General features: G+C 39.0%; 1 protein-coding gene across 2 annotated transcripts; it reads right to left on the reverse strand.

Annotated features, from left to right (window-relative positions):
* Nucleotides 1-103: 103 nt before the first annotated feature.
* epha4l (eph receptor A4, like) lies at nt 104-27,208 on the reverse strand. 2 transcript variants are annotated; one of them, XM_057351243.1, is made up of 17 exons: nt 27,077-27,208; nt 25,705-25,772; nt 22,371-23,034; nt 12,660-12,815; nt 11,342-11,677; nt 8,738-8,862; nt 8,113-8,272; nt 7,865-7,973; nt 7,730-7,782; nt 7,521-7,634; nt 7,250-7,435; nt 3,619-3,680; nt 3,249-3,458; nt 2,748-2,897; nt 2,369-2,562; nt 899-1,060; nt 104-823 (listed from the first exon to the last, which is right to left on the reverse strand). In XM_057351243.1, exons 1-17 carry the CDS (start codon nt 27,171-27,173, stop codon nt 709-711), a joined length of 2,961 nt encoding a protein of 986 aa, XP_057207226.1. In that variant the 5' UTR covers nt 27,174-27,208; the 3' UTR covers nt 104-708. The 2 variants fall into 2 exon arrangements, with proteins under 2 accessions (XP_057207226.1, XP_057207225.1); XM_057351242.1 differs by having other exon boundaries at nt 7,865-7,976.
* Between the last annotated feature and the right edge of the window lie 556 nt (nt 27,209-27,764).

The following is a 27,764-nucleotide window of genomic DNA, read 5'->3' on the forward strand; positions in this document are numbered from 1 at the left end:
AAAAAAACGATTAAAAACCATTGTATGTACATACAACATTATGTACAGTGTACGTCTAAAACAAGTTTCAAAACTTGCCATCATCAATACAGGCAGGCATTGGATTAAGTCATTTCTTTTGTTACCTCAAAAACTGCAACATGAGTAATTTAAGACTAAATCTTACCTAGGTTTATTTCCTCATTTCCATGATTTTTTAACAAATAAAGCAAAAAGAAATTCCATTCAGCAATACCTCTGAAAAGCTTCTCCATCTGGCCTTCATAAAACAAACACACTCGCTCCAAACGTTCTGTTAGTTTCAGTTGAAAAAGCTGAAAATCTCCCGAGGCAAACGATCCGTTGGAATATAATGTTCACGGGATCATTTCCCTTCCACTGAGGGCAAACACTTCATACTCTCATGATTCCAGAGTCCTGTCAAACACACACCTTCACTTCCTCAGTGCTGGAACAAAAGCTTCAGTAACGTCTTCAAACACTTGAATTGTCTGCAGAAGGCTGGTTCAAAAATCCTCAAACGTCACGAAGACAACCAGCAGAAAAAAATCAACACAATTCCTCATGAAAATGCAGAGGTGCAGGAAAAACTGCAGCTTGACTCGTTCATTTTGATCTTTATATTCCATTAAAGTGCAGAAGTGAAATATTCCTTCCCTCTTAGTTCATGTTAACCAACATGATGTTTGCTTTACACCTCATCCTGGATCACACAGGAACCTTCTTATCTTGCATTTGATGCAATCCAGACAATAAATCCTGAATACCGGTCAAGATCTTTCTTTGATGTGCCGTGCATGTGATTCCCATGTTGGCCAGATCCCTAAAAAAGAAACCATTTATTTTTCTCATGATCAGTAAAATGTGTGTTAATGTGTGTGTGTGTTTTAACACTCACTCCTGGTTTATTTGTATAACGCTTTCTAGACCGCAGTGTCCGGCTGCGCTGAAGTTGTCTCTGTATTGTTTTAATCCGATGACTTTCAACCACTCTTCAGCAGAACCCAACGAGGGGGCGGGGCTTCCAGAGGGGGCGTGGTGCAGCGTGGATGGATGGGGCCTGGGGATAAAAAGATTAGGCACATCACAAAATTACTTTTTTAAAATTCCTACGGACTCACGTTGTCCCAAACCTAAATGACCAGAGAGTCTCAGTCACCATTTACTTGTATTGCATCTTTTTTCTTACAATGAAAGTGAATGGTGACTGAAGCTTTCAGTTACTAACATTCTGAGTTTGAATCAACTTGTAAATAATAAAAATTCCTTTTCAAACTAATTCTTTAGGATCCAAAAATGTGAATATAAATTTCCTGTCATATATAGCTGTGGAAAAAATAAGAGACCATTTCAAAGCACCATATCAGTTTCCCTGAATTTGCTATCTATTGGTATGTGTTTAGGTAAAATGTACATTTTTGTTTCATTCTGTGAACTACTAACAATATTTCTCCCAAATTTAAAAAATATATTGTTGCTATTTGTATTTATTTGCAGAAAATGAAACTAACAGAAAAGATGCTCTGTATTTTTTTCAGACCTTAAATACTGCATAAGTTCATATTCACTTTTAAGCAATACAACATATTTCTGTGTCTTTACGAAAAGTTCAAAGTAATTTTTTATGTGATAACCTGTATTTTTATCACAGTTTTCATGTGTCTTGTCATGCTGTCAGTCTTTCACATTGCTGTTGGATGACTTTTTGTCACTCCTGAGCAGTGTTGGGTAAGTTACTCTGAAAAAGTAATTAATTACTAGTTACTAATTACACATTCGATAATGTAATTAGATTACTGTACAAGTTACTCTCTTCAAAAAGTATTTAATTACTTATTACTAATTACTTTCTATATCCTACATCAACCTTGATGAGTTAAGTGATTCAAGGATAGACATGAAACGGCTCTTTTAATTCATTAAAATAAATAATATAAACTACATAAAGTATTATTATTAATTACAAATGTGAGAATTATACATTAAAGCACGGATTTTAAAGTTAGACTTTGAGTTTGGATGTAAACTCCTCTTCTGCACACACACATTACACAAAGTATTTAGTTTAATTACATCAGAAGTAACTGTAATTAAATTACAGACAAAATAAGAGTAATCCCTTACTTTACTTTTTCAAGGGAAAAGTAATTAAATTACAGTAACTAATTACTTAGTAACTAGTTACACCCAACACTGCTCCTGAGGTTGGAACTGGACTGGAATGACCACAATACATCTAGAAATGCTGATGAAATAAAATTTTGGAATGGTCTCTTCAGTTTTTCCGTGGCTGTATATACAGTCTGCTTTATATAAGGGAAAGGTTGTGCGCTGTCTCTACACGTCTACAAAGTGTACATCTGTTTACCTGCTGGTGTCTCCTGCTATCCTCTTGAGTGTGGCTGGATTGCGTATGAGTTTGTCTAGCATGTTGACTATCTGGCTGAATTTGGGTCTGTCTGCCCGTTCCCTCATCCAGCACTCCAGCATGAGCTGATGTAACGCCAGCGGACACTCCATGGGCGGTGGCAACCGGTAACCTTCCTCTATCGCCTTTATCACCTAGGAAACAGAGAGGAAATGAGTTATGCCATTCAATTAGTTTGTATAATTTGGCATGGTGCACAACGTTATGCAACGATGAAGTGCTATTGTATTATTCCATGGTACCATGGTAACGAAAGAAGTAAAGGTTTGACCTAAATAAATAAGACCAGGAATCTGACTGGCGGTACAGTGGCACTTACATCCTGATTGCTCATGTCCCAATATGGTCGTTCTCCGTATGACATCACTTCCCACATGACGACGCCATAGCTCCACACGTCACTAGCCGAAGTGAACTTCCTGTATGTGATGGCTTCTGGAGCGGTCCAGCGAATCGGAATCTTTCCTCCCTGTGATGAACGGGTTTGTGTTATTAGCAATGTTTACTATACGGTTACATATAAACATAATTTCACAACATCCTGTTTGTTTTCTGTCTTTTATTTATTTTATTTCGCTTTTAATTGAGTGGACTATTAAGACAGAAATCCAAGTCATTGTGTCGACGCCTGAATGTTTTAGTCCATTAATCTGATACTTGCCTAAGTTTTACGTTGAAAATCAAAAAAACGGCCACAGATGTGTTCTGCGTCAACATCCCATTAACTTGTTTATAGAGCTGCATAAAAGCAGTATGACACTCGCACTGAACATCAACACAGCTGTGATGAATCAATGTATATAAATCAAAGTAAACACACTCTGGTGGTGTAAGCTCCTTCTGGTTCATCTTCAAGCACTCTGGACATCCCGAAGTCGGAGACCTTGCACACCAGGTTGCTGTTCACCAGAATGTTCCGAGCCGCCAGGTCCCGATGAACGTAACTCATGTCGGATAAATACTTCATACCGGACGCGACGCCCCTCAGCACCCCCACCAGCTGGATAACAGTGAAGCGGCCGTCATTCTTCTGAAACAGAGAGACTTAGCGGTGACACGTCGCCCATCAAAGTGAATGAATCATGAAGGTCAATTAAAGGACCGGGAAAGCGGATGAATCTCTTTCTCCAGGTTTGAAGATAAACTGCATCTCATATTCGTGTGATCTGTATGAATCTGAAAGCTCTTACTCTGAGAAACATATCCAGCGAGCCGTTCTCCATGTACTCTGTGATGATCATAACAGGTTTGCCTGCAATCGGAGAGAGAGAGAGAGAGAGAGAGAGACTTCATAAGCTGCTGTTCATATGCGAAAAACACAACCCAACTTATTTAACTTTCCACTTTAACTTTCCTACCGACAGTATTTGCATGGCAAAGACAAACTGTGCTAATGAAACACTTTTTCTTAATATTTAGCACGACATGAAGCTTAATATACTAACCAGATGCAAACATCAGATTCAAGACAATGAAACCGTGTTATTCTAAAATCAACACACACACAGTTACGTGTCATTTATTATTATTATTTTTTGTTCGCTTTCCGCTTGCTGGAGTGGTTTAGTTTTGTTAGTTTAATTTGTTGTTTATTTTATACTCGTGTTAACTTTTCGTACATTTCTTTGTAGTAACGGTAGTGGTTTTATTTAGTTCACTTTTTTGGAAGTTTGGAAGAGTAGTGAGGGAAGCAGAGGTCCGGAAGACTCACCTGTTTTCTTTTCTTTTTCGGGAGCGAGGTACGATCTTTCCTGTAGGACAGGTGTAGTCAGGTTGTCTTTTTGTTTCCTTAGCTACCCTGCCTGTTACTATGAATTATTTTGCCTTTATTCGTTTATACATATTTTGTGTATATTTACTTGTTGATATTATCCTGTTTTGATTGTTCATGGAATTTATTTCGTTCTATTTTTTTATTAAAAGAGACAGATTATTTGTCATCAAGCTTCTGTGGTTTATATACATGTTCGGCCATGACCGACAATTTTTGGGTGATTTTTAAAACGAGCTACTTGAATCGGTTCCGTAACACAAAAGCACAGTGGCTGTTTGATTGACAGTTGGTCAATGATTTTTCCCCTATAGAGGAAGTGCGGTAAAATAAGCTCATCCAGACTTATTGTCAGCCATCTTTTTCAGTGTGGCCTTTCTGATGACCTTGAGTCTAGTTTGACTGACAGCTCCTCCGAGGGGCCTGAGGAGCAGGTGACCTCTGACCCCTCCCATCACTGTCTGCATTTCCCAGTCCCGCCCCTTTCCGCCCACCCTATTAGAATGCTAATACAGTGTTTACTGACTGTGTCTAGATTTGCGTTGTGTGTGTCATGCATGCATACATTTGACAATGAACTCGATGGTCTCCATCACCAAAACATAAACATACACTTTACATATTGAAAATGATGCATCAATGAGAACAAACACAAATATTAAAAAAAGAGACAAAAATGAGTTTTTTTTTGCATTTGATATGAGACGGAACCACTGTAGTAATATGATCAACATCACATAGAAACACTGTTGAGAGATACCGAGAGGCCCAGCGATCCCACGCTGCTTTATTTACATATTTAGATTTCATTCTTTCTCATTTATATTATGCAAATGAAGCATTCAGTTCCATTAGCTCTGCGGTAACACAACACAGGAGAAGTAAGACGGCTTTATAGTTTTAGGGGACATTTATGAGTTGAAATTAAATTAAACAACGTCAGTGCTGGATGACTTCCACCTGTTTGAAATACATAATACTCTCTTTTAATTCATTATGAAGTTATAAATCAATGTTTTTAACATCACCTGCTTCTCAAAACTTTCTTTATGCACCTCAGAGTGAGCCGAATAAACTGCTTGAATCTGAATATATGCAGTAATACATACATAAAAAACTATTTCTAATTTTATCATTTCGTTTTTTTTCTTAAAACATTAACATTAAAACACAAAACATTATGAATACATTTCTGATATTAAAAGGAATATACTGCAAGAGAATTATCTATGGTATAAAAAATGTAAAAAGAAGCGAAAGTTTTTTCTTTTTAAGGTACAAAACAACAGCATACTTCAAGTTCATTTCACGAAGTATTCTCAAGGTCAAGTATTTTTTAAGTATTCTTTATGAAGTAAATATATCCAGTCGCTTTGGATAAAAGCGTCTGCCAAATGAATAAATAAATGAATATCAATGTACTAGTAGTGTACTTGTAAGTTTACTTTTGATACCTTTTGGGAGTATATTGGCAGACGTTTTGGTTTATAAAAGTATACTTTTAAGTGCACTTAAAATGTAACACAAGTAAGAAAATTACTTAATAGGCTACCCAATTGAAAAAGTAAACAACTACAAGCCACAAATACATAAAACACAAAAATTGGTTACAAGTATAGGCCAAACATACTTTTGAAAGTGAATGGTGTATCCAAAAGTATATGTAAATAATATATATATATATACTGTATATATAAAATCATAAAAATGTATTTTTAGATTAAAATAACTATACTAATAGCACATTTGAATAAACTTATTTTATGTAACAGCATAATAACACTGTTTACTCAAAAAATAAGTTAACTATTTAAAAATGTACACAGAAAAATAAAGTATAACAGAAATATGTGAAACACTTAGCTATGAACAGGGAATGTGACACCCTCTCGTTCTCACACACACAACAGCAGCGGCGGAGGCGGCGGCGGCGTTGTGCGCCTGTGGTCAGAGATATTAGGTGACACTCAAACCCCCCTCAAACACATTTAGTCCTGACGATGTGATTAATGACCCCGAGTCTGTGGTGCACTTTATCTCACATTAGCCCTCCGGTGCGGCCCACTCCATCTGGAGACCGCAACTGTGCATGTGTGTGTATCAGAGAGCGGCTCTGCAGTCTTTGTCAAGCCACATTCACCAAACAAACACACAAATAAGCACTGAGCAGGCATACATTAAAAATCACCATTAGCATATCAAAAGGAACCTCAAATGTTATATCACCAGCTCGAGTCTTTAAGCTGCGTTCCATTCAAAGTCAAACAGGGGATATTACGAAAAATGTCTGACCCCGTAACGTTCGGCTGTGTGAAGTTTGGAATACGGGTGCTACCGTATGTCTGAACGCTGAAACAAAATGCACTGAACGCATCAAGGCACATGTCAATACTGTCTACTGACATGCCTTCATCTGGTCAGTTTTTGAAGGCAGCAAAGTGTATCCCTTCACAGCCTGCGATATCCCACAATGCTGTGCGTGATTTGGCAGTTTTGATTCGGTTTAAAAATCAGTTGAGCGGTCAGGTCCGATTTCGATGTCAGTTTGACATCCTTTGACTTCAACATGTGTAAAGATACGTTCATAAAGTAATCTGCATTTTTATCTTTTAAACTAAGATATTGATAGAGAAGCAAAAATGACCGATAATGTTAATGAATATATAAATACACATTTTATCTGTATTATAATTTAATTTTTTATCGTGATTCCATTTCTGATAAAATGCAGCAGTTAATGTTCGCTTTTAGAAAAGATCATTCATATTGTTCAACTCGTATGTCTAAGCAAATGTTCTACAATGTTTAAATGATGCGTTAAATTTTCTTCAAATGAAACGTCCCTGAGTGATACCATGATTGTGTGACATCGTGCAATTCCAGGTAGAATCGTGATAAAGTGGCATTTATTGCACATATTAACAAACCTGAATGGAACGCGGCATTAATAACATTTCTGACATTCAGGAAAGTCCAACCACATTAAAACCATGCTAAAAGTAAAACTGTTGCAAAACACATTTTGCTAGCCCTTAAAATCTCTGACTTACATTTGGTAACCACACCCTCCAGGTGAATGATATTGGGATGATCAAACTGGCCGACGACGCTGGCCTCGCTCAGGAAGTCCAGCCTCTGCTGTTCGGTAAACCCCGCTTTCAGCGTCTTGATGGCCACACAGATCTCTCGTTTGCCTGGAAGCTTCAGACGGCCGCTACACACCTCACCAAACTCACCTGCAGACACAAGTTGAGGCGTTTACACCTGCTGTTCATCAACAATCATTCATAGTGATGACAGGATAACAGACTGTTAACTCACCGATGCCGATCACTTTCTCAATCTTAATGGAGGATGTATTGATCTCTTTAGCAAACTCTCGTATGGCCTGGTTGGGGTCTTCGTAGGTGAAGGGGTCCACATATATCCTCACTCCTAAAGGCACATTAAAGACGTTCCATTACGTTAAAGAGGAGAAAACCTTCCAGCAACTGCACAAATGGGATATAAATGTGAGTTGCTGGATTTACCTGGCTGCAGGCGTTTCTCTTCGGCCTGTTTCGTTTTGCCGTATCTGCTCCTCCTAAGATATATCACAATATATTTCACTATTCATTCTTTTATTGGTCTATTATAATAAACACGAGATGTGTCATCATCCGCACCTTTTGGTGATGATAAAGGCGATGATGAAGATGAGCAGAAGCACAACAACACAGCTGGCCACCAACAGCAGCAACACAGCGGAGCTCATGACCCCGACAACACGAGATGCTACTGTAAAAAAGAAACGAAATATCACGTCATGCATTTAATACTTTATAAGAGTTCAGTTAATGATTCTAAAAAAAAAAAACGTTTCTATGTCGTTCCCAATTCAACACACACTTTTGAGCAACAACGGCAGACCCACCGGTGTTGGTGCTGAACTCGAAGGGTGCGCTGAACTCTCCGTATCCCGCTGCGGTGCGAGCGCGCACGTGAAACACGTATGAGGTCAGCGGGGTCAGATCTTTAATATCTGCTTTCCTAGACGTCGTCTTGACGATGCGATAACTCCTCTCGTTCTGATCCTGAGATTTATAAATACAGCCAGAGAGAGACAGAACGGACGAACAGAGGAAGGTAAGAGGTCAACGAGCAGCCTGAGGGATGTCAGTGAGCTATTTTAACCTGAATAAAAACCTCACTTCCTGTTTATCCGGTCAAAGCGGCTGTACACAGGAAAACAGCTTTACTACATGCACTTATATTGAGTTTACAAGTTGAATGGTGTTTCACATACAGTACTGAGAATTTAAACAGTAGAAGAAGGATAACAAAGAAACTGTATTTGAGCCCCGTGGACAACGTTTATGACAACTTTTTTGTTGTTTTATATCTTGACAGACCCAAATGACTTCCTTGGGTTACAACAGCCAGGAGAGAAGAAAGTTTTGCATAGAGGGGCCAGAAGAGGATAAAAGACTTTTCTCAATTTTGGCTGAACTATTCTTTTAAAATGAGATAAAAAGAACTAGATGTTTCCCATAATTCACCTTCTCATAGTATTTGACTTCATACTCCAGTATGACTCCGTTGGGTTTCTCTGGCTCCTGCCAGAACAGAGTGAGCGTGTGCCGGGTTATGTCCTTACTCTCAACCGACATGACTGTGGAGGGAGCTGCAGAGAGAGAGAGAGAGAGAGAAAGTTAATATTCGATAAAGTTTTACATTCACTGCATTTTAGTCAGGTTTTTTGTCTGTCTCACTGTCGCTCTTTCATCACATCACAGACAAACACAGCAAGAGAAAAGACAAATGAAAGGACATAGAGGACAAGATCTTTTTCCCTCCCGAACGTTCCTGGTTTCCTTTCGACTGTGGATTTGGACTCAAGACAGCTATTGTCTGTTCAGTTTTCTCCCCTGAAGCTGTTTTTGTTGAGGGTGAGAAAGTCAAACACCGAGAATCAGACACAACAGAGATGAGCGCCGTCTTTTCAGCTTCTCTAAAGTTGCAGAGAACTGATGAAGAAACAAAACGGAAAAGCGAGAAAACGAGGAAATGTACAAAAGAACGTCAGAGGTCTGTGAAGGAGAAATAAAATGAAAGGCTGGATCAGAGATTTTCATGACTCAGCACAAAGCTCTGAGTATTTCCACAGACTTCAAATGTTGTTACTGAAAAACTTTCATGCCTGAACCTGTGTGTTTACCTTACGTAAATGAACCATGCGACTTTATATTTAACACTTTATATTAAAACTATAAAGAACTGTAAAAAACTATATATTCTAAACTAAACTGTAAGAGTTGTCTTTTAAAAAACTGTCACATTTGCTCACAATTATACAGAAAAATAAAAATAAGACATAAAATAACTAAACAGCTCCCAATACATGATTCGAGTACTTCCAAAACATTTAACAAACACGTAAATCCCCCACAAATCGGTGCAGAAAATGCATCCATGCTGTCTTATCTATAAGTTGCGTGTGCGTCGCGTCTTATGCCTCCGTTAAACAATTGGAACCCCTGCCAGCTGTAACAGCAGCAGCTCGACGCGATCATCTCCCGCCCACAGATCCATCTTCCTCTGCCCGACCCGACAGACCAAACGTGATTTGGAAACGTCCCACGGGGGGCTTCTGAGACGGCCCCCTCCAGCCAAAAACACAGGGGTCAGCGCCCCCCTTCACCCTCCGAAGGCACTCGTCTCTAACGCGCATCCATCATGCCGTCTGCTCTGACAGATATGGGGCCGTAATGGAGTTGTGGGTGTGTGTGTCTGGATGAGATAACGCAAAAAGGAAAGATGAGAATCTTCGCTCGTTTATCGTAAACACGGGGATTCGGGGGCAAAACTGTTTTGGACGCAGCGTTCCACGGGGATCATTTATCAAAGCCGATAGTGCACGCTGGGATATGTGCACTTTGCGGTTTTGTGCGCGAGTGTTTGTGTGAGGTTTGTCCGTGTGTGTGTTTGTGCCAGACGTGTGTATTACGGACACTTGGCTTTGCAATCTCAGTGCTTATACACACACTGGTATCTTTTGAGCGATATACTTTATATAAACACTATGTGATGTGTCTGTATGCGTCTCACTCCGTGACTTTAATCTTCTTGTATTGATACAATTGTCACTCAAAAAACAATTATACAAAGAATTCCACAAAAAAAATCTGCCATCATCTATATGATTTTTTTATAACTTATTTATTTAGATTTCTTAGAAAGTCAAGTATAAAATCACAAATTAAAATGTTAGAAGTTGCAACCCTGACATTCTGCTAACCGTTTCTTCTGTGTATCACTCGTGTTCTTCATTTACCGTTGAACTATCCCTTAACATGATGTATGCTAACTGCGCCCACACACAATCACCCGGCACATATATAAGTAGTACACATGTATGCAGGACCTCTGTCCTACAGCCAAAGGCATGTCAAAGCATGACAGGACCCTCCGCCCAAACTCAATCCCTCCAGGTGATTTACAAGCTTGGGTAACTTGTCACAGAAAGTTCCGGATTTCCAGCAAACGCTCCATTCCGACTGAAACCCAACACACCATCAAGAGCACAGACTGAATATTACACATCCACCCGAAGGTGATTGGGTGAGAGAAACTGAACCCGGTGAAAACTTTGCACAGAGAATTAGGTGAGAAAAACACACATGTATTATTTAAAAGAGTAAAAAGCACACTTCTCTACAACAATCCTCACAAAATAAAGTTCATTACTTAGTTAAATAAGGTTAAAGCATTTGAACAAACCTCTAATGCTGAGTATGCACAACAGCAATTCTAATCCGAAATTTCAGCACGTCAAAAAATAAAGACGACCTCACGTTGTGTCAATCACATTTACACAATGCCTCCGATATTTTCATCCGCTATAAAAAACTTCGGACTGGGTTGGTTTTTCTGCGTTTTTCGCATCCTTGACAATTCAGAGACAAAGTACAAACGAGCGCCAAATACGAAAAAAACGCATACGATAATTTCGGACTATATGCACAAAGATCTTAATGCTCATCTTAGTAGCAAACACGAATCATCGCTTAAATTCAAGTTTGTGATTGGACACCGATAATGCGTAATGAACCGATATGGATCTAGGTCATCTACACAAACCAGCCACGCACACAGAAACTCACCGGCCTGGTTGGTGGCGAGCGTGACGGACACGGCCTGCTCCGGGCCGGGGTTCTGTTTGGACACCCCGTTGACGGCCCAGATCTGAAAGGTGTAGTTGGTGTGCGCCTGCAGCTGGTGAACAGACACGCGCGTGGAGCGCAGACTCAGCCGCTGCGGTAAATAGTGCACGTCTTCCCCGCACGGCACGCATCTCTGCCCGTCTCGAGCGCACCGCTTACACACCACGTTGTAGGTGAGATCCTGACGGCCCCCTGTAGAGAGAGGCGGGCTCCATTCCAAGAGTACGGACGTCTCGTTGACATTAGATATGAGGCTGCGTGGAGCAGATGGAGGACCTGAGACACACACAGGAGTATTTGTTAGCACGTTTTGTTAGAAGTCATTTTTTTGCGATGACCGTCTCCTTCAACAATGAATGTTGGAGAAGCAAGACAGAGACAGAGAGACGGATAAGGAGAAATAAGAAAAAGAGTACAGAAACAGCGTCTGTTTCACAGACTGATCAATCAGCTCATCTGGATGGAGGAAAACAGACAGACAGATAGACAGACAGCTGGCACAGTGAGACGTACAGACAGCTGGCAGAGAGTGAGACTGATACGGTCTCATTTAAATTCATTTATTTGATGTGAGGAACATCTGCTGCATAAACAGATGTAAACAGAAATAATCACATGCACATGCCTGACAAACTATTAGAGCTCTGCTGAAGTTTACTTTTTCATTTTTTTGTATACAAATGTTTTTTTTTGTTTTACATTTTATCTTATCTAAGAGTTACCTCACTGTGTCAAAGAAGTTTAAAACAGTTTACATAAAACAAAATGGAAGACATTTTTGTTTTGACTTTATCATTGACAAAAAAGGAAATCTAAGTAGAAATTTTGCACATTTTTACTGAAATGAATGTTGTTTATTTTGTAATCCATAATCATGTAAAATGTTTGTGTGCTTTCACATCTGTTGTCACGAGAGCCACTTGCAAAAGGATTTCGTTACAAAATAATAAAAAAAGACAATTCAATACTTCTATAAACAGCTGCTTAATATTCAGAAAATGCTGTTTACTTCATAAAAAATGTATTCCAATTGAATTCAGTGCATTGTTTAAGAAATGCAGACGGGGTTGAATTCCTGATGACTGTCATTTATCACAAATCATTAATTATCAGACATGCATCGGGCTTCAATTCATCATCAGACACGAGAAGCCGACCTGAGATCTGTCAACATCTATGATTTCAAAATCAGCTCACACAATAAAACAGTGCCCATATGACACCGACTGATTTAAACTAGTGTGTGTGTTTTCCTTACGTGTGCAGGGCATTGACGCTGGGTCTGTCTCCGATCTGTAATACCCTTTGTCACAATCACAGGACGTGGCTCCTTCCTTCATGGAGTAACTGTTCAGTGGACATCTACGACAGCCGTCGTCTGAAGACAGAGATCTGTAGTACCCGACCTTACACACTAGGAAAACGAAGAGATTTTTAAAGATTATTTTGTGAAAAATAAAACAATGAATCTGTTACCCTGATAACCACAAGTCCGTGAATCAAAACGGCTGCATCATAATGCTATTCAAATATGAACAAATAAAAAACTAGACTAAGATGGAACACTGAAATATAATAAAATAAAACATAAAAATAAAATGACAATTTATGACGGAAGGAAAAAAAAGGGACAAGAGAAATGTAGGGACGTAGGGAGTAAAGCGAGTGAGAGAAACCAGAGATGAATGAGGAATTCTGGGTATTTTCCCAGCATGCAGTGGTTAAGATCCAGAGCTCTTTATTTCTCATGTCCATGTCTTAGACACCGGTCTCATTTATCCAAGTAAAATGTGTTTTGACATCAAAAATAAAAAAATGATTATTGTTCACCTACTGCCTGAAAAATATGACTTTTCTATTTTCCTCAACCCTCATTTAAGTTCAGACAAATTTATCTAAACTATATGAATAAATACTAAACAGGAATAATACGTATATTAAAGATAAATTAAAGATCAAATAGAGCTAACATTATGCATCATCAGCAAAAAATTTGAAAAACACTTGCAAGAGTAAACAGAATTTTTGCAGTTTTTACTGTGTTTTTGTGATTAACCATGATGTGAATAAAGGCTTTTTATATTTTTGTACCGGAAGAAGTGCCTTGGATTCTCTTTTATAGTATAAGAATAATAAACACATTTTCAGTACAATACAAACTTTACGACAGACGATAGATTTTCTATAATAAATTTACAGTATATATTATATCACAAAATTGTCAAGGAAAATGCTCAAGGATTAAGGTCTAAAGGTTTAAGATCCTCAAATACAAACTATAAACCATAAAGATAGATACAGCTTCACACGTAGGTTAGGGTCTTAGATGTTCTGATAATCCTAAAGCAGAAGGGAACAGACTTTCCGACAGATTATCAGACAGCCCCCTAACTTAATCTCTGCATTAAAGATTGATCCAGAGGTGTGAAATCAACAGAGAAAGAGAGAGAGCACAGGAAGAGTAAATCCTCCCTCTCTCTCTCTACCAGAGTTAATCTCTTCTAAACTGAACGATTCCCTTTGTAAGAAAGAAAGTGCTAGCACAGACATACAGACACACAATATGACACGGTCGTCTCAGATAAGCAAACAAAAAAAGTCTCTTCTGACTCACATTCCAACATTCTATAATGCCTGAAAGATGGATGTATCCGTCACATTTCTGAGCCCTGAAAGAGAGACTTCAATGTAACGTCTTTCCATTAGTGAGACGATGAAAGAAAGACCAGACATGAGGAGAGATGAACTACATCAGTGGGTGGCCGGGCGACTGGTCACTCTTCAAAATCCTCAAGCACACGCACGCACACAAACCACATGCTGGTACTCATATCATTACAAGAACTTTCCATTAACTTTATGTTTTTAATACTGAACATAATGATATTTTCTCTCAACCCCAACCCTCATTTTAACACTTTATTATAACATTACTGTATTTAGTATGTTTATAAAGTTTATTTTAATACATGAACAACTGGGTTGCCCTCACAATGACTATGTTTACATGCACCCTCATAATGCGATTATAGACCATTTCATTGGATGCGTGCGCGCCTGACACCCAGTTAACCTCTGGTTTGTGTTTAGCTAGGGTCTAATAATAACTATTTATATTTTATTTAATTTATTTTAGTATTCATTTGTATTTTTTTACGGTATAATAATTGTATAAATTAAACGATTTGTTGAATTTTGTTGTATGCTCATTTTATTAAATAAACAATTTGTTGAATGGGTCCTGTAGTTCGGTGGCATTTAAAGAAACCGTATGGTACAATGACATTTAGCGGTTGAGCTTGGTATTGCAGTCTAAATTCAAAATATTGGAGAGACAAGTTTAGCCAAGTAACTGATATTCTCGGTTTCTTTTGATTGTTATCAGAAATAATCTGCAGGCACTCTATTGTTTGTGAATGTGTACCGGAAGTTCAGTTGGGGTCACAAAAGTGCGCATGCGCAGTAACGTTTGTTTATGTTGTTAAGATGAAACCATCTATAATAGGATTTTGGCAAAACTGCGATTACACTTTACCTCATGTAAACGCAATTATACGATTTAAATTAGTTATATTATACTAATACTCAAAAAGTGTACTTAAGTACAGTACTCAAGTAAATGTACTTCGTTACTTCCCACCTCTGAGCTAAATATACACCCAATTCAGGGTATTTAGTTACAAATTGGGTTTTACATATTATATTCTCTAATTTTGTCATTTAGAACACATCTCCCCTTTAAACTTTTAAAACGCGTGGCTTAAGAGATGCATGCAAAACTCGTCTGACTTTAAAATCGCGCACCTCGCGTTGCATGGAGAGACACGTTTGACTTTAAAACTGCGCAACTTGTGCCGTGCCGAGAGGCGCATTCACGGAGAGAGAAACGTCTGACTAAAAAACAGCGCAGCTCGGGCTGCACGGAGAGACACGTCTGACCTTAAAAATGCGAAGCTCATGCTGCACGTAGAGACACGTCTAAAATGGTAATTTTAAAAGGGAAGAAGACGCGCTTGATCTATAACTGTGCAGCTCGCAAGTGACGTCACAGACCAACTAATCGATAATGAAATTCGTTGACAACTATTTTCATTATCGATTATTATCGATTTTATTGACTAGTTGTTGCAGCCCTAATTTAAATAATGTGATTAAGCTCATAATCGCAGTAAGCGTCAAGCTGTTTTGCATTTGACGCGATTCACGCGAGTATATTAAAACGATAGCCAGTAACACACACCTGCGAATATATTAAAACGATAGCCAGTAACACACATCTACTGTACCCGAGAGCATCGTTTGTGCTGTGTATTATAGCAAATAATCAGACTAATAAAACTCCCATGTAAACAGGAGCAAAGAGGTGTTCTCATGTCATGTAAACATGTTACTGCGATTAAGTCCTTACTTATTGGAAATAATCGCATTACTGATGCGCATGTAAACGTAGTTACAAATGTCCTAATGTTTTCCTACATTGTGAGGAAATTTTCGTCCACAAAATGCGAGTCAAACCACTATCAAGCAGCCAACACTCAAGCAAGCTAAATATTTTAGGGTGCTTCATCTTGAATTTTCAAGTTGGAAACACTCCTCTCGAAAATATTTTTTTGTGTCTCTTGGGATGAAATGACTTGAAGGTGAGACGAATGGTGACAAAATGACAACTTTTGGGGTTAACTATGCCTTTCAGAACAACAGAAGCCAATGGGAAAACCAGATTTAGATACAGCGTGTGTGATTACTGACAGTTTGCAGAGCACCAAGACTTTTTTAAGACATCGAGTTCAGTTTCTTCTCCTCAGGGCAAAGAAAGCCCTCTAACACACATGCACACTTAAAAGAAACATCAAATGACTTCGTGTCTCATGGTCTGGCGTCTGTTGTTCTACATGGTTTAGTCACTAATTAACAATTACCTCTGACCCCTCACACACACTTTAACACACGCACACACACACACGGACAGCGGGTCCATCACTGTGATTAATGACAAACATGTGGAGGACGGGCAGATCATATTGATTGATGACTCGCTCACCCCACATGTTGACCTTGACCCAACCCTGAGGGTCACAACACTCACTGATTCACTGACATTCTGCTTCACCTTAACAAACTCTATTGTCATTACAGAGGAAGTCGTCCATCTCCCTATGTCCAAACAGCTCTTACAAACGCTAGTAATAATATTACTCTAACAAAACCCACAAAACCCATCGCATTCAGCCGAGGAAGGCATCAGATACCCTGCTGAACACACCAGCGTGTGATGGGTTTGTTTGCTGGTCCCCAACACTAGATGCTGGTGTTCTTACCAGGTTTCTTGAGTACTGATAGGAAAAAATTACAAACGTCAATCTCCTTAATTACGTGTTTAATCCTAATGCCAAAATTATAATTTCAAAGACAAACTTTTTAGGACAAACTAAATGCAAAATAAATGTTTAGGTTTTAAACCGACATGCTAGCGTTGTGAACGTCCCCATTCTGCTAAGCATCAATTTATTTAACCTTAAGTTGACTTCAACAAAATATGAAAACGACATCATTATCTCCATTGAATTATTGCTAAATATACGGTATGAAATCACAATGTTGTCGTCGATAGAATTGTGTGAACGCATGATCATTTACTATAGCAGATTTGGCAGGTTTTTGATCCAAGTTTTCCTGAAACGAATTAAACTTCATGCTCCTCTGAACACGTACACCAACTTCCTCCATTCAAAGAGAGGAACTTCCCAACATTTACGGCAAGTTTATCGCTAATAGAATCTCCTAGACCCTGTGGGCCATCGGGGGACTTGAAATCCATAAGCAATTAATAAACCAACAGGATTTTGATAGGAACTACCTGGAAAATGAAAGAATAGAGAGATTAGAGAGAGAAGCGAGTGTGTGTCTGGCAGGGTCAGCAGGTATTGTTCAATGTAAAGCGTTCCGGTCCTATTTTCTAATACAGGAAGTTTTGGCAGAGGAGGATATGCAAATGAGTTCCACATCGACACACTAAGATTTGTTAAATTTGTAGTAGCGCACACAGACTCGGGGTTCTGGTAAAGCCTATAAATACTAAAGAACCACAATTCTTGTATGAAACACGCACATACACCAGAGCCCGTCACACCACACACACAAAATATCATATCATTGTATGAAAACAATAGACCCTTGTGAGATGTTCTGACCGCTGTAATGAAACGCACCTGTATGTGTGTGTATTTTTAGTTTGTTTATCTAAACTGCTGGAAATGCTTGGACGTCAGGCTGTCTGGTGCTGCAACACCTACCATTGTGTGTGTGTGTGTGTGTGTGCGTCTTTATGGGAACTGCGGGGACAGCAGGGAATTGGGTTTTGTTTCGATTGATTTGTTGGGAAAACAAACACACAATAACCTTTTGCAAACACACACAATGAGGTAGTGCAACACGACAAACACGGCAGCGCTAACATGACAAACTTTCTTATTTTGACCTTTGACCGTCCACTTTCTCCCAGCCTTTATGACTGTGGTCATAAGTTAATGGTGTGTTTAGATTTCAACACCAACAGGAATCACATAGTTTGAATCACTGGGTAACACACACACATGATGATATTGAATCACCTCATGTTCGAAGCCCCCAAGAGTCAGCTGCTGTTTTGGAACACCACCGACGTTTGCATTAAAATAATGCCTGTTTCATAACCTAGACCAGTGGTTCTCAAACTGGGGGCCCCAAGATGGATCCAGGGGGGCCGCAGATTTTGTGGCATTTTATGAAATTTAGAAATGTATAATACATTTTAGGCACTCAAACATCGGAAAAATAAGACCACCAACCAAAGGAACTGATGTTCTATGTATAACTGAACATGTTTTTTTTGGAAAGTTTAGGATTATAAGTCTTTATTTGGGGGGCTACAAAGCGATGCACTCTACACAAAGGGGGGCTTACAACGAAAAAGTTTGAGAACCACTGACCTAGACAGCTCTCATCTCCTAAAATGCAGTCTTTAAAAAATAGGAGAGACGCTCCTGATGCAACAAAGTGTTTCAGAAAGTGGGCAGGAACCTAAACCCAATTCATTTCATTTCTTCGGGCAGCTCCTCGTGTATTCCTAAGAAGCAGACAGCAGGTGAGCTCGCTAGATTTTGGAACAGAGCTAACGTTCCAGGTTGTTTGAGTATTCAAAATATTTTTACATCCTTCCTCTCACCACACAGTAAAACTGAGAAAAGACCACCTACACACCCTCCTACCTCCTAGTTTGACAAGCTTAAGACCATAACTCAAAACATCGCAATCACGGCTTATTGTTACGGGAGAGCGACAGAAACGGAGCGAGCGAGAGAGCGAGAGCGTCTGTCATAACATCAAAGAGGTTTTTAAAGGCACGTAAAGTGAATGATGAAATCAAAGCCTAGCTAAGAACCTCTTTCTCAAGACATCAGCTCCTTTTCATTCAGTCGGCGAGAGGAGGCCGCTGACCTTCCCCGTGCGCTGACAAATCTGCTTTTCTCTCCCATCATCTCCATTATTCAAGCTGTCTCTCTCTCTTTTGTTGTCTTCTCTTCCTCTTACCGCACGTCTTTATCTTTTTTGCACCTCGCCATGGAAAATAAAAGACGGATTCACAGGCAGAAGGAAAGGAGATGAAAACAATACAGAGATTCCAGCAGGAAACTTCAACATTGATGGTTTAAACAAATCAGCCAAACCACGTTATAGGAAACGACTAAAGTTTAAAGAGTTCTTTAAAGTAAGCTGAATTTAATGTTATATCAAAAAAAGTTCTCATATACATGTTTTTATATGACAAACATAAACATTAAGCGAAGCCTGTTAAATCACACATCGAGTAACATGAGGGAGAGCAGACAAATGTACTATCACTTTAAGAGCGCTGAATTAAGCTGAAAGGAGAGAGGGAACTTCAGGTTAGTCGAGGGCACACGTATCCTGTCATTCCCTTGTAAGACTTCCAGACAGTCCATTAAGTCTGGTTAATATTAGAGACCGTCAGTGAACTGCAACATTACTGCGGCGCAGTCCCTTGCATTTCTGTCACGCTTCTCTTAGGGGGAAATGTCGGCGTTGAGAGAGGCAGTGTGAGATAAAGAACTTGAGGAACTGAACGCCGGCCAGACCAGAAACAGCTCTCAACACCTCCGTAATTACTCAAACACACACAAGACTCTCTTTCTATCTCTGTTTCCTATAATGTCTTCGGCCTGTTGTGAACTGAACTGGGTCGGGTTGTACAAAGCTCTTCAGGCAAAGGTAATCTCTGACCTTGTGCTTTTAGGCTGGCGTGTGTGTTTGAATCATTACCATATCTTAAAAAAATTAAGATAGTTTTACACCAACCCATATTCGTCTCAAACATAAAAAATAGATAATGGAAGGAAATAAAAAAAGTCATTGATGGAGAAAAGGTGATGCAGATTCTTTCCTAGCCTATCCTGTATTTCGTCACAAATTCTGTTCGGCCACATCAGTTGCACAAAATGTAGCAGCAACTTTCACAAATGTTTCCCTAAAGAATCCCTCGGAAAAATAAAAAATATATAAAAAGAGCCAATCTTTGAAATAGTAAAAACAGAACTGAAAAAGGCAAAAAAAAATTAATTGGTTATAAAAAATATACAGCTGTGGAAACAATTAAGAGACCATTTCAATTTTTTTTTCAGTTTTAGGTTAAATGATCATTATGTTTCATTCCGTGAACTACTAACAATATTTCTCCCAAATTTCAAATACAAATATTTATAATATTTAATATTTATTTACAGAAAATGAAGACTGGAGAAACGGGTAAAAATTACAGAAAATATGCTCTGTATTGACTCAGACCTCAAATACTGCAAAGAAAACAAGTTCATATTCACTTTTAAGCAATACAAGAGTCATATTTCTACTAGGAAAAGTTGTAATTTTTTGTATTCATGTAATAACCTTGATTTTTATCACAGTTTTCATGTTTATTGTCATGCTGTTAGTCTTTCACATTGCTGTTGGATGACTTTATGTCACTGAGGTTTGATTTTGTTGAAATTCAACAGACACTGGACTGGAATGACCACAATACATCTAGAAATGATGATTAAATGAACATTTGGAATGGTCTCTTGATCTTTTTCGCGGCTGTATTTTATCTTGTAATCTTGTTGTATGTAATAGACTATTTTTGCTGTCGACTATCATGTCTGCAACTCTCACATGACACTACAGTGGTTTATGTGCTTTACTGTGACAAGCTGCATAAATCACCCCAGAGAATCTTCTCTCCTGCCGTCCCATTCGGATCATACAGACACCAGCAGAAATGAAGAGAACGCGGGTGAGATCACAGCTCCCGCGTCTCCATGGCGTCCTGTAGAACCCCGGCTGTCAGGAGTTTTGATGTCTTAATAAATTTCTCCTCTACAGCTGTCAAGAGATTGTCAGAGATGGATGGAGGAGTCAGTGACCCTTGACCTGGCCCAGACCCCTCTCTCGATCCCCCCTTAAACACCCGAAACTCTCACAGAAGCCCAACTGCAGACGTCTTTCAACACTACGCCGGCTCTGCTGAAGTCTATCAACAGCATTTACCAGAGCCATGGGATGGTTTCACATGCAGCGCAACTGCTTTCAAAATGTCACAGCAATGTTCGTTACATGCTTGAACAAAATACGACTGAACTAAAAAATATACGATGTGAGGGAAGCTCACATGAATAAAGCTCACAACGGGTTGGTTGCCAGAGTGTTGCTATGCAAAGCCCATTAAGAATTACTCATGCGTGCACGTTTACTTTGGTCAGTCTAGCATTATTTTTAATAAAAAAACCAAGCGGGGCAGCAAACGCCACATCAACCAAAAAAGTGCAGTTCAAGTCCATAAAAAAAAATATTATAACCAATGATGCAATAATGTAGTACAAAAGCTTATAATAACATTAGTTTCTCTGTGCCGATTCTAGGAAAATGTCTTCATGCAAACTCATAGGGTGGAAAAAAATCCACCAATCCTTTCTATTCATAGCTTCCAATTTTCAGAATAATTAATGTGGATTCAACTATCATCAATATTCATGAAGGCTCAACTAATAATCTTATTATAACAGTATAACTCGCTTTCCTGAAAAGCCCATTAAAATTAAAGACATGAGCTTGCCGCACACGCACTCAAGGAAACTTTAAACAGCTCAAGACGACTGCACTTGAGTGAAAAATAACCTCTGATCTGTGACTGACCTTTGAGGTCAGAGGTCAAGGGTGGCGCTGGTTTCCTTCATCATCACTATGGAGACCATGCGAAGTGTTTGCGTGCATCTTTGCCTCAGACGTCTACAAATAGCAGCACATGCCCAAAATCCATCAGACTCAACTGAAGTTCTACTTTCTCCCCGCTCTGTCAACACGTCTGCGTAACGTGTATATTTATTACTGTCACAACCTCTTATTTGACTTGATCTACGGCAGTAAGAAATGGTGCTCTCAGGCATAATTACTTTTTTCTCCTTCACAGGTCCATTCATCATTCTCACGGCCCTCGTCCATTTTTAGATTCTTGATAACATGTCTCAACTCATTCCATCTTAGACTCTCACACACGCACACACTCTGACATACAGTACACACACAACCTTGTGTAGCAGAATGTTGTTAAATATAAGTTAATTATAAAGTCCAGAAAACAATTCTCTCAATAATAACAAACCAACAAAATAAGAAAATATGATATGAGGATAGCACTCCTGTCCTGTCCTCTTCCTGTTTAAATCATCATCTCTTGTCCCCATCATGGGCCATGTCTCATGGTAGGAGCTCTCACAAACACTGATAAACCAATCAGAACAACGCGGCCTTGCTTGTTATCACCTGATGAGAGAATCTTGTTTGAGAGGGGAACAAAATAGATAAAAAGAACAAAGACAAATGGACGCTCAGCAGCGTTTGATTGGTTAATCGTGTGTGACTGTGACAGTCCTCTTACCCTGGCACTGCTCATTCCGTTCCTCGTATCCAGGATTACACAGGCAGTTCCCAATGGGCACCAGCCACTCTCCATCTGACCCGCAGTACATTTTAGGAACCTCCTGCTCTTCCGAATGATTCACGCAGGAGCCTCGTACCTCCACCAGGGACGACGTGTCCGCACCCGTCACGGTGTCCGGAAACTGCGCCAGGTTCCTCACGGCTAACGGACACTTCTTATAAAACACGCGGACAGAAACCAGCGCGATGCAGGCCCCAACATCCTGAAATGCCAGATAGAAGCCTGCGCGGCTCAGAACGCCAACATCCCGAACCTCAGTGTTGAGCTTCATGATCCGATCACCGATATCCACCTGCGTGAAGCTCTCGTCCGCCGCCACCGTGTCGATCTTAGCAAAGCGGCTCTCGTGCAAGAACCGCTCGTTGTCGGAGTCGGACTCAAGGTAGTAGAGGTTAAAGGTCTCCTTGCATGTGCCGATGACCCCGGGCAAACTGTTACAGTCACGCAAGGTGAATTTAATCTCGATGTAGACGCGCTGGGCCGGGCCGCGCTGTATCCAGTGAGTCCGGAGCCAATTGTTCTGACTGGCTTCCATTACGTTACACACCTGGTACGTTCTGATGGGGATGTTCTTCTCGTCCATGATGCTCACCTCCTCCCACTGCATGAGGAGATAAACGAAAAAACAATGTTAGAAATCGAACACATGCATCAAAACAGAATACCTCTTCAAATGAACTGTTTATCTAAATCTGAAAATGTTTTCATTGACCTACGAAATCTGTATGACTTAAACACAGAAAGACATACTTTTTTTTAAAAGAAATACTAACCCATGGTAATAATAATAATACATACATTAAAAAACATTTTTCTATTCCTCACATACCATCGTATAACTTAAAATATAGACCGTTTTATCGGACGCATGCGCGCCTGACCCCCAGTTAACTTTGTGTTTTGCTAGTGTCTAATAAATACAACTATTTATATGTTATTTAATTTATGTTAATATTAATTTGTATTATTATTTTACTGTATAATAATCGTACTAAGTAAACGATTTGTTGAATTTTGTTGTATGTTCATTTTATTAAATAAACTATTTGTTGAATGGGTCCTGTAGTTCGGTCGCATTTAAACAAACCATATGGTACATTGACATCTAGCGGTTGAGCTTGGTATCGCAGTCTAAATTCAAAATATTGGAGAGACAAGTTTAGCCAAGTATCCGTTCTTCTCGGTTTCTTTTGATTGTTATCAGAAATAATCTACAGGCACTCTATTTTTTGTGAATGTGTATCGGAAGTTCAGTTGGGGTCACAAAAGTGCGCATGCACAGTAACGTTTGTTTATGTTGTTAAGATGAAACCGTCCATAGAATATACTGAAGAAAGAACATATGGTTATGGATTGACATGACAATGAGTAAATGATGACAGAATGTTCATTTTGCGTAAAATATAAATATTCCATGAACCCCTCTGACAGGCGCTGGTGTACTATACAAAGCGCAGGGACTTGACTCATCTGAACAGAACAGAACCAGTGATCTAACCCAAGAACCATCAGGTCATCATCAGCGGGCTGAATTAAAATCCTTCGAGAGTGAGGGTAGACGTAAAACGTAACATCTGTTTCTCTCTTACAGGCCTGAATTAACCTCAGAGAAACACCATTATCTGTCTTCTACTGGCCTCAGATACAATAACAACTCTAGACGGTTATAAATGTTTTACAGTCTGGCCTGATAAAAGATCCAAAACATTTCTCAGCTTCTGCTACATCAGTATTACAGCCGGTGACTGGACTCGTTGAGTTTATCATCTACTGTAATCAACAGAAACTGTAATACCATATCAACACATGCAATTTTTTTATTGTTAAATCTGAACCTGGTGATACCTGAGAGTCTTACTGGAAAATCAATTCTATATGCGATATATAAGATGTGCAATTTTTCGTTGAACAGATTGTCCTGTTTGTGCCAGATTCACCAGTCGTCACAATGCAAGTGTGTGTGCAATGCAAGTGAATGAGAAATTTTCTATTTATACAATGTTAACAAATGTTTGGCTTGGATATAAATGTTTTTTTTATTAATTAACATTTTTCATATCGCTCATCTTTTCATTTCTGGACACCAGCGATACCAGTAGCCACAGCTCCACACACACCCGCCTGAATGCCCTTAACAATCTCATACTCAAACTAATTGAGCATTTGCGAGATAACACGAATGACAGCAATCTGGCATCCGTCAGGGGCCGCGATTGTCTCTGCTCGGCTCGTCCCTTCAGCGGTGCAGCTACGGAGACCCAGAGGAGCGACACAGAGATAAGAACCCAGAGCTACAGATAGCAGGACACGAGTAGAAAGGAGCTAATTGGCCGTATTAAAGTCTGAATGCCCGCCCACCGCCTGTGCCAAAGGCCCGTCCATCACACAGGAGATCACAGAGGGAGAGGAACTCTGGATTTCAATGAGAGTTGGATCGATGCTAAAAGAAGCCGAGCTGCAACGGTTCTCTAATGAAAGGGAATTCTGGGAAATGTATTGAACCGGTGATGTGGTCATTTAGACGCACCTGATCTAAAAATGTTAAACGGCTAATTGGTGTTGGGAGGCTGAAAACAGTGGAGAGACCTCAGGAAGCATACATTATCAGACAGAACTCACTGACCCCCTCCATCTAAAATCTCTCTCACACACACATTCAAACAAACCTTTTCTCTGTCCCCGTGTTGCCAAGTCTCTCCCCCCTACCTCTTTTTAGAAAAAGGGATAAAGTTTCCTAACAAAGGCCATTTTTGTCTACCTCCACTATTTGGGAAACTTGACACCCGTCACAGTAACCTAGCGTTCCGAATTTACATTAAAGAGAGGCAGAGAGCAGGGTGATATCATCAGCATTTGTAGCTTTATTATGCTTATTTTTATATGTTACGTGTGTCAGCATTTAAATAGTAAATTATTTTTATAATTGAATCCAGGCACAACTTTAGAGATGCACAGCCTCAGGTGACCGATTTCAATACTCACATAGATGGATTCTTATTTAACGATAAACCATAAGGAAACTATATTTGAGAAAGAGCTACTTATATGCAACTGTTTTCATAAATGAAACCCAGATGGAACTAACAACAATGAACTCATACGGCAAGCTCATATTATCACAAATAATTCGCAAACATCTCATCCATGCGTGACGGGGTTTACATGCTATCAGTTCGTTGTCCAAACATACAAGCAAGTACGTGCACTTAAACACAATACATCATGTTAAGGAGAGGCATGAAGAAAGGAGTCTGAGATGGTCTTGACTCACCCCTCCTTCTGTCGGGCTTGCGACCCAGGCCAGTTCTCCCTGCACGGATCTGGAATCCAACAGCGTGACTGAAGGAGAAATAGACAGAGAATGTAAACTAGATCTCATGAGCGTCTGGTTTTACCCATAGTGCAGTTTTCTTTACGAGCATTGTGCAAGAATGTTGTTAAAATTATGGGTAATTATTAATGGGTAATGAATAAAATACTGTAGGCTTATCGCATATAAACTGGAATTGTCCATGCTGTTTTAGTAGTCGTAATTTCTTTACATGCATTTTTTTGTTTAACATTTGGGGACATTCTTAAAAATGAAATAAAATTGGTGTTGGCATTATGCATGAAGTCTATTTTGAAGACCCATTTTAAAAATATTTAATTCAGAAAATTAAGCAACAGCCTTTTAACATCTATTTCAAGTATTTCAATTTCAAATTCCCAAACTCTTAAATACCAACCGTGACTAAAAAGGAAAGACCAAAAAGAGAGAGTTTTAAAGTAAGATGCATTTAAAGCTTAGACACCCAAATTATCTTACAATACTTAAATGACAAAATGTTTAGCATATATGACATTATACAAATCAGACGGATAATAACAGTAATAAATGAAACTCATAACATTTTAAATATCATCCCCATGAATGTAAAAATTATGGGTCCTCGGTGCTGTTGTGTGTTTATACTGAATCTGAATTCAAACTGTATTTAAACAGTAGTTTGCATGAAAAATAATACACATATTTAGAATGTACGTTTTATTCAGTTGGTTGTATTATTTAGAGTAGAATGTATTTATGTTTCACTATAAATCAGTTTAACTTCTGTTTATTGTATATATATATATGTGTGTGCGTATATATGTATATTATACATATATTATTTTAATATATATATATATATATATTTCTCTCTCTCTCTGCCGTTATTAATGTTGATGTAGTTACAAAAACAGTACTTTTCAATGTTCTTGTCAGCTTTTTGGTTAACTAATGTTAACTGATTTTTTTTCTGATTTTGTCTTTGATTTCAAAGACACATTTAATACATTTTAAAATGACCATAAATTAAGAATAAATACTGTATAAGTGGTGTTCATGTTAAGTCATGTTAACTAATTTAGTTCACTAATGATAACCTTATTGTGTTACCCAGTTATGCTTAAAACTAGTAAAACTCCAGTTAACACTGATTGCAAACTAACTTTATTTATATAGAGTGAACTGGGGAACATTTACTTGGAAAAACATTTCGGCGTTCCTCAGAGAACCGACATCAATCCCCTCACTGACTGACTGACTGACACTGACATGATATATCTGCACTCACGTTCACGTTACTTTTAACTTTTCCGCTTATCTAAAAGCCTCTTACCTTCGTTTAACGGATAATTCCTCGGAAAGGTCAGACCTGCACAAATGCCCATGAAAAGCGAAGCGAGCGCGTAAATAATCGCGGCCATGAGCGCCATTCGTCCACAAACTTTCACTCCGTTATTCCTCGTGCTGCTCTGTGCGACTGACAGAGACTCGCACGACAAGCAAGCTCAGCGAACGCTGCTGGAGGGGGCGTGCCATTGTGCAGTGACGTCGCAGTCAATCAAACGCTACAGAAGCGAATAGTGTGAATTAAACGTGTAGATTAACCGAATGCCGTCCGTATAAATTGTATGGCTAGATTTAGACGTTTCAAATCATTATTAAAATTAGACTGATCTTCGTCAAATTAATACATTATCGAAAAATGTTATCATGAGTAGTCTTTATATTTATTAAATTAATTTAGGCTACTAGGCTACTTAAAATGGATAACAAGAGAAACTGTGTCATATAGTATTGGCAGTAATATTAGTAGTAGAAATATCTGTATAGTAGAACTGAACTGATCTTATTTCGCCATCTAGTGAACATTTAACGACACAACCGACCAAATTAGTTTTTCTCCGCGCACTCACGCACGGCACGCACGCGCCATTAGTGGCCTGAGGCACAAGTGCAGCGTGGCGTAGCCTATTCTTTCACGTCTTTTGTTTTATTCAAGAGAAACTTGCGGGATTTTGTGC

This window comes from Triplophysa rosa, linkage group LG14 (genome assembly GCF_024868665.1).
Source record: "Triplophysa rosa linkage group LG14, Trosa_1v2, whole genome shotgun sequence".
NCBI classification, from domain to species: domain Eukaryota; kingdom Metazoa; phylum Chordata; class Actinopteri; order Cypriniformes; family Nemacheilidae; genus Triplophysa; species Triplophysa rosa.

Bases quoted from the DNA above. Each gene is read 5' to 3' on its own strand.
- epha4l (XM_057351242.1), bottom strand. From the start codon at position 27,173: ATGGCGCTCATGGCCGCGATTATTTACGCGCTCGCTTCGCTTTTCATG. The intron at 7,977-8,112 runs GTGGGTCTGCCG...TCTTTTTTACAG, and splicing joins CGAGTTCAGCACCAACACCG to TAGCATCTCGTGTTGTCGGG. The intron at 7,783-7,864 runs GTGCGGATGATG...GATATATCTTAG, and splicing joins GCCTTTATCATCACCAAAAG to GAGGAGCAGATACGGCAAAA.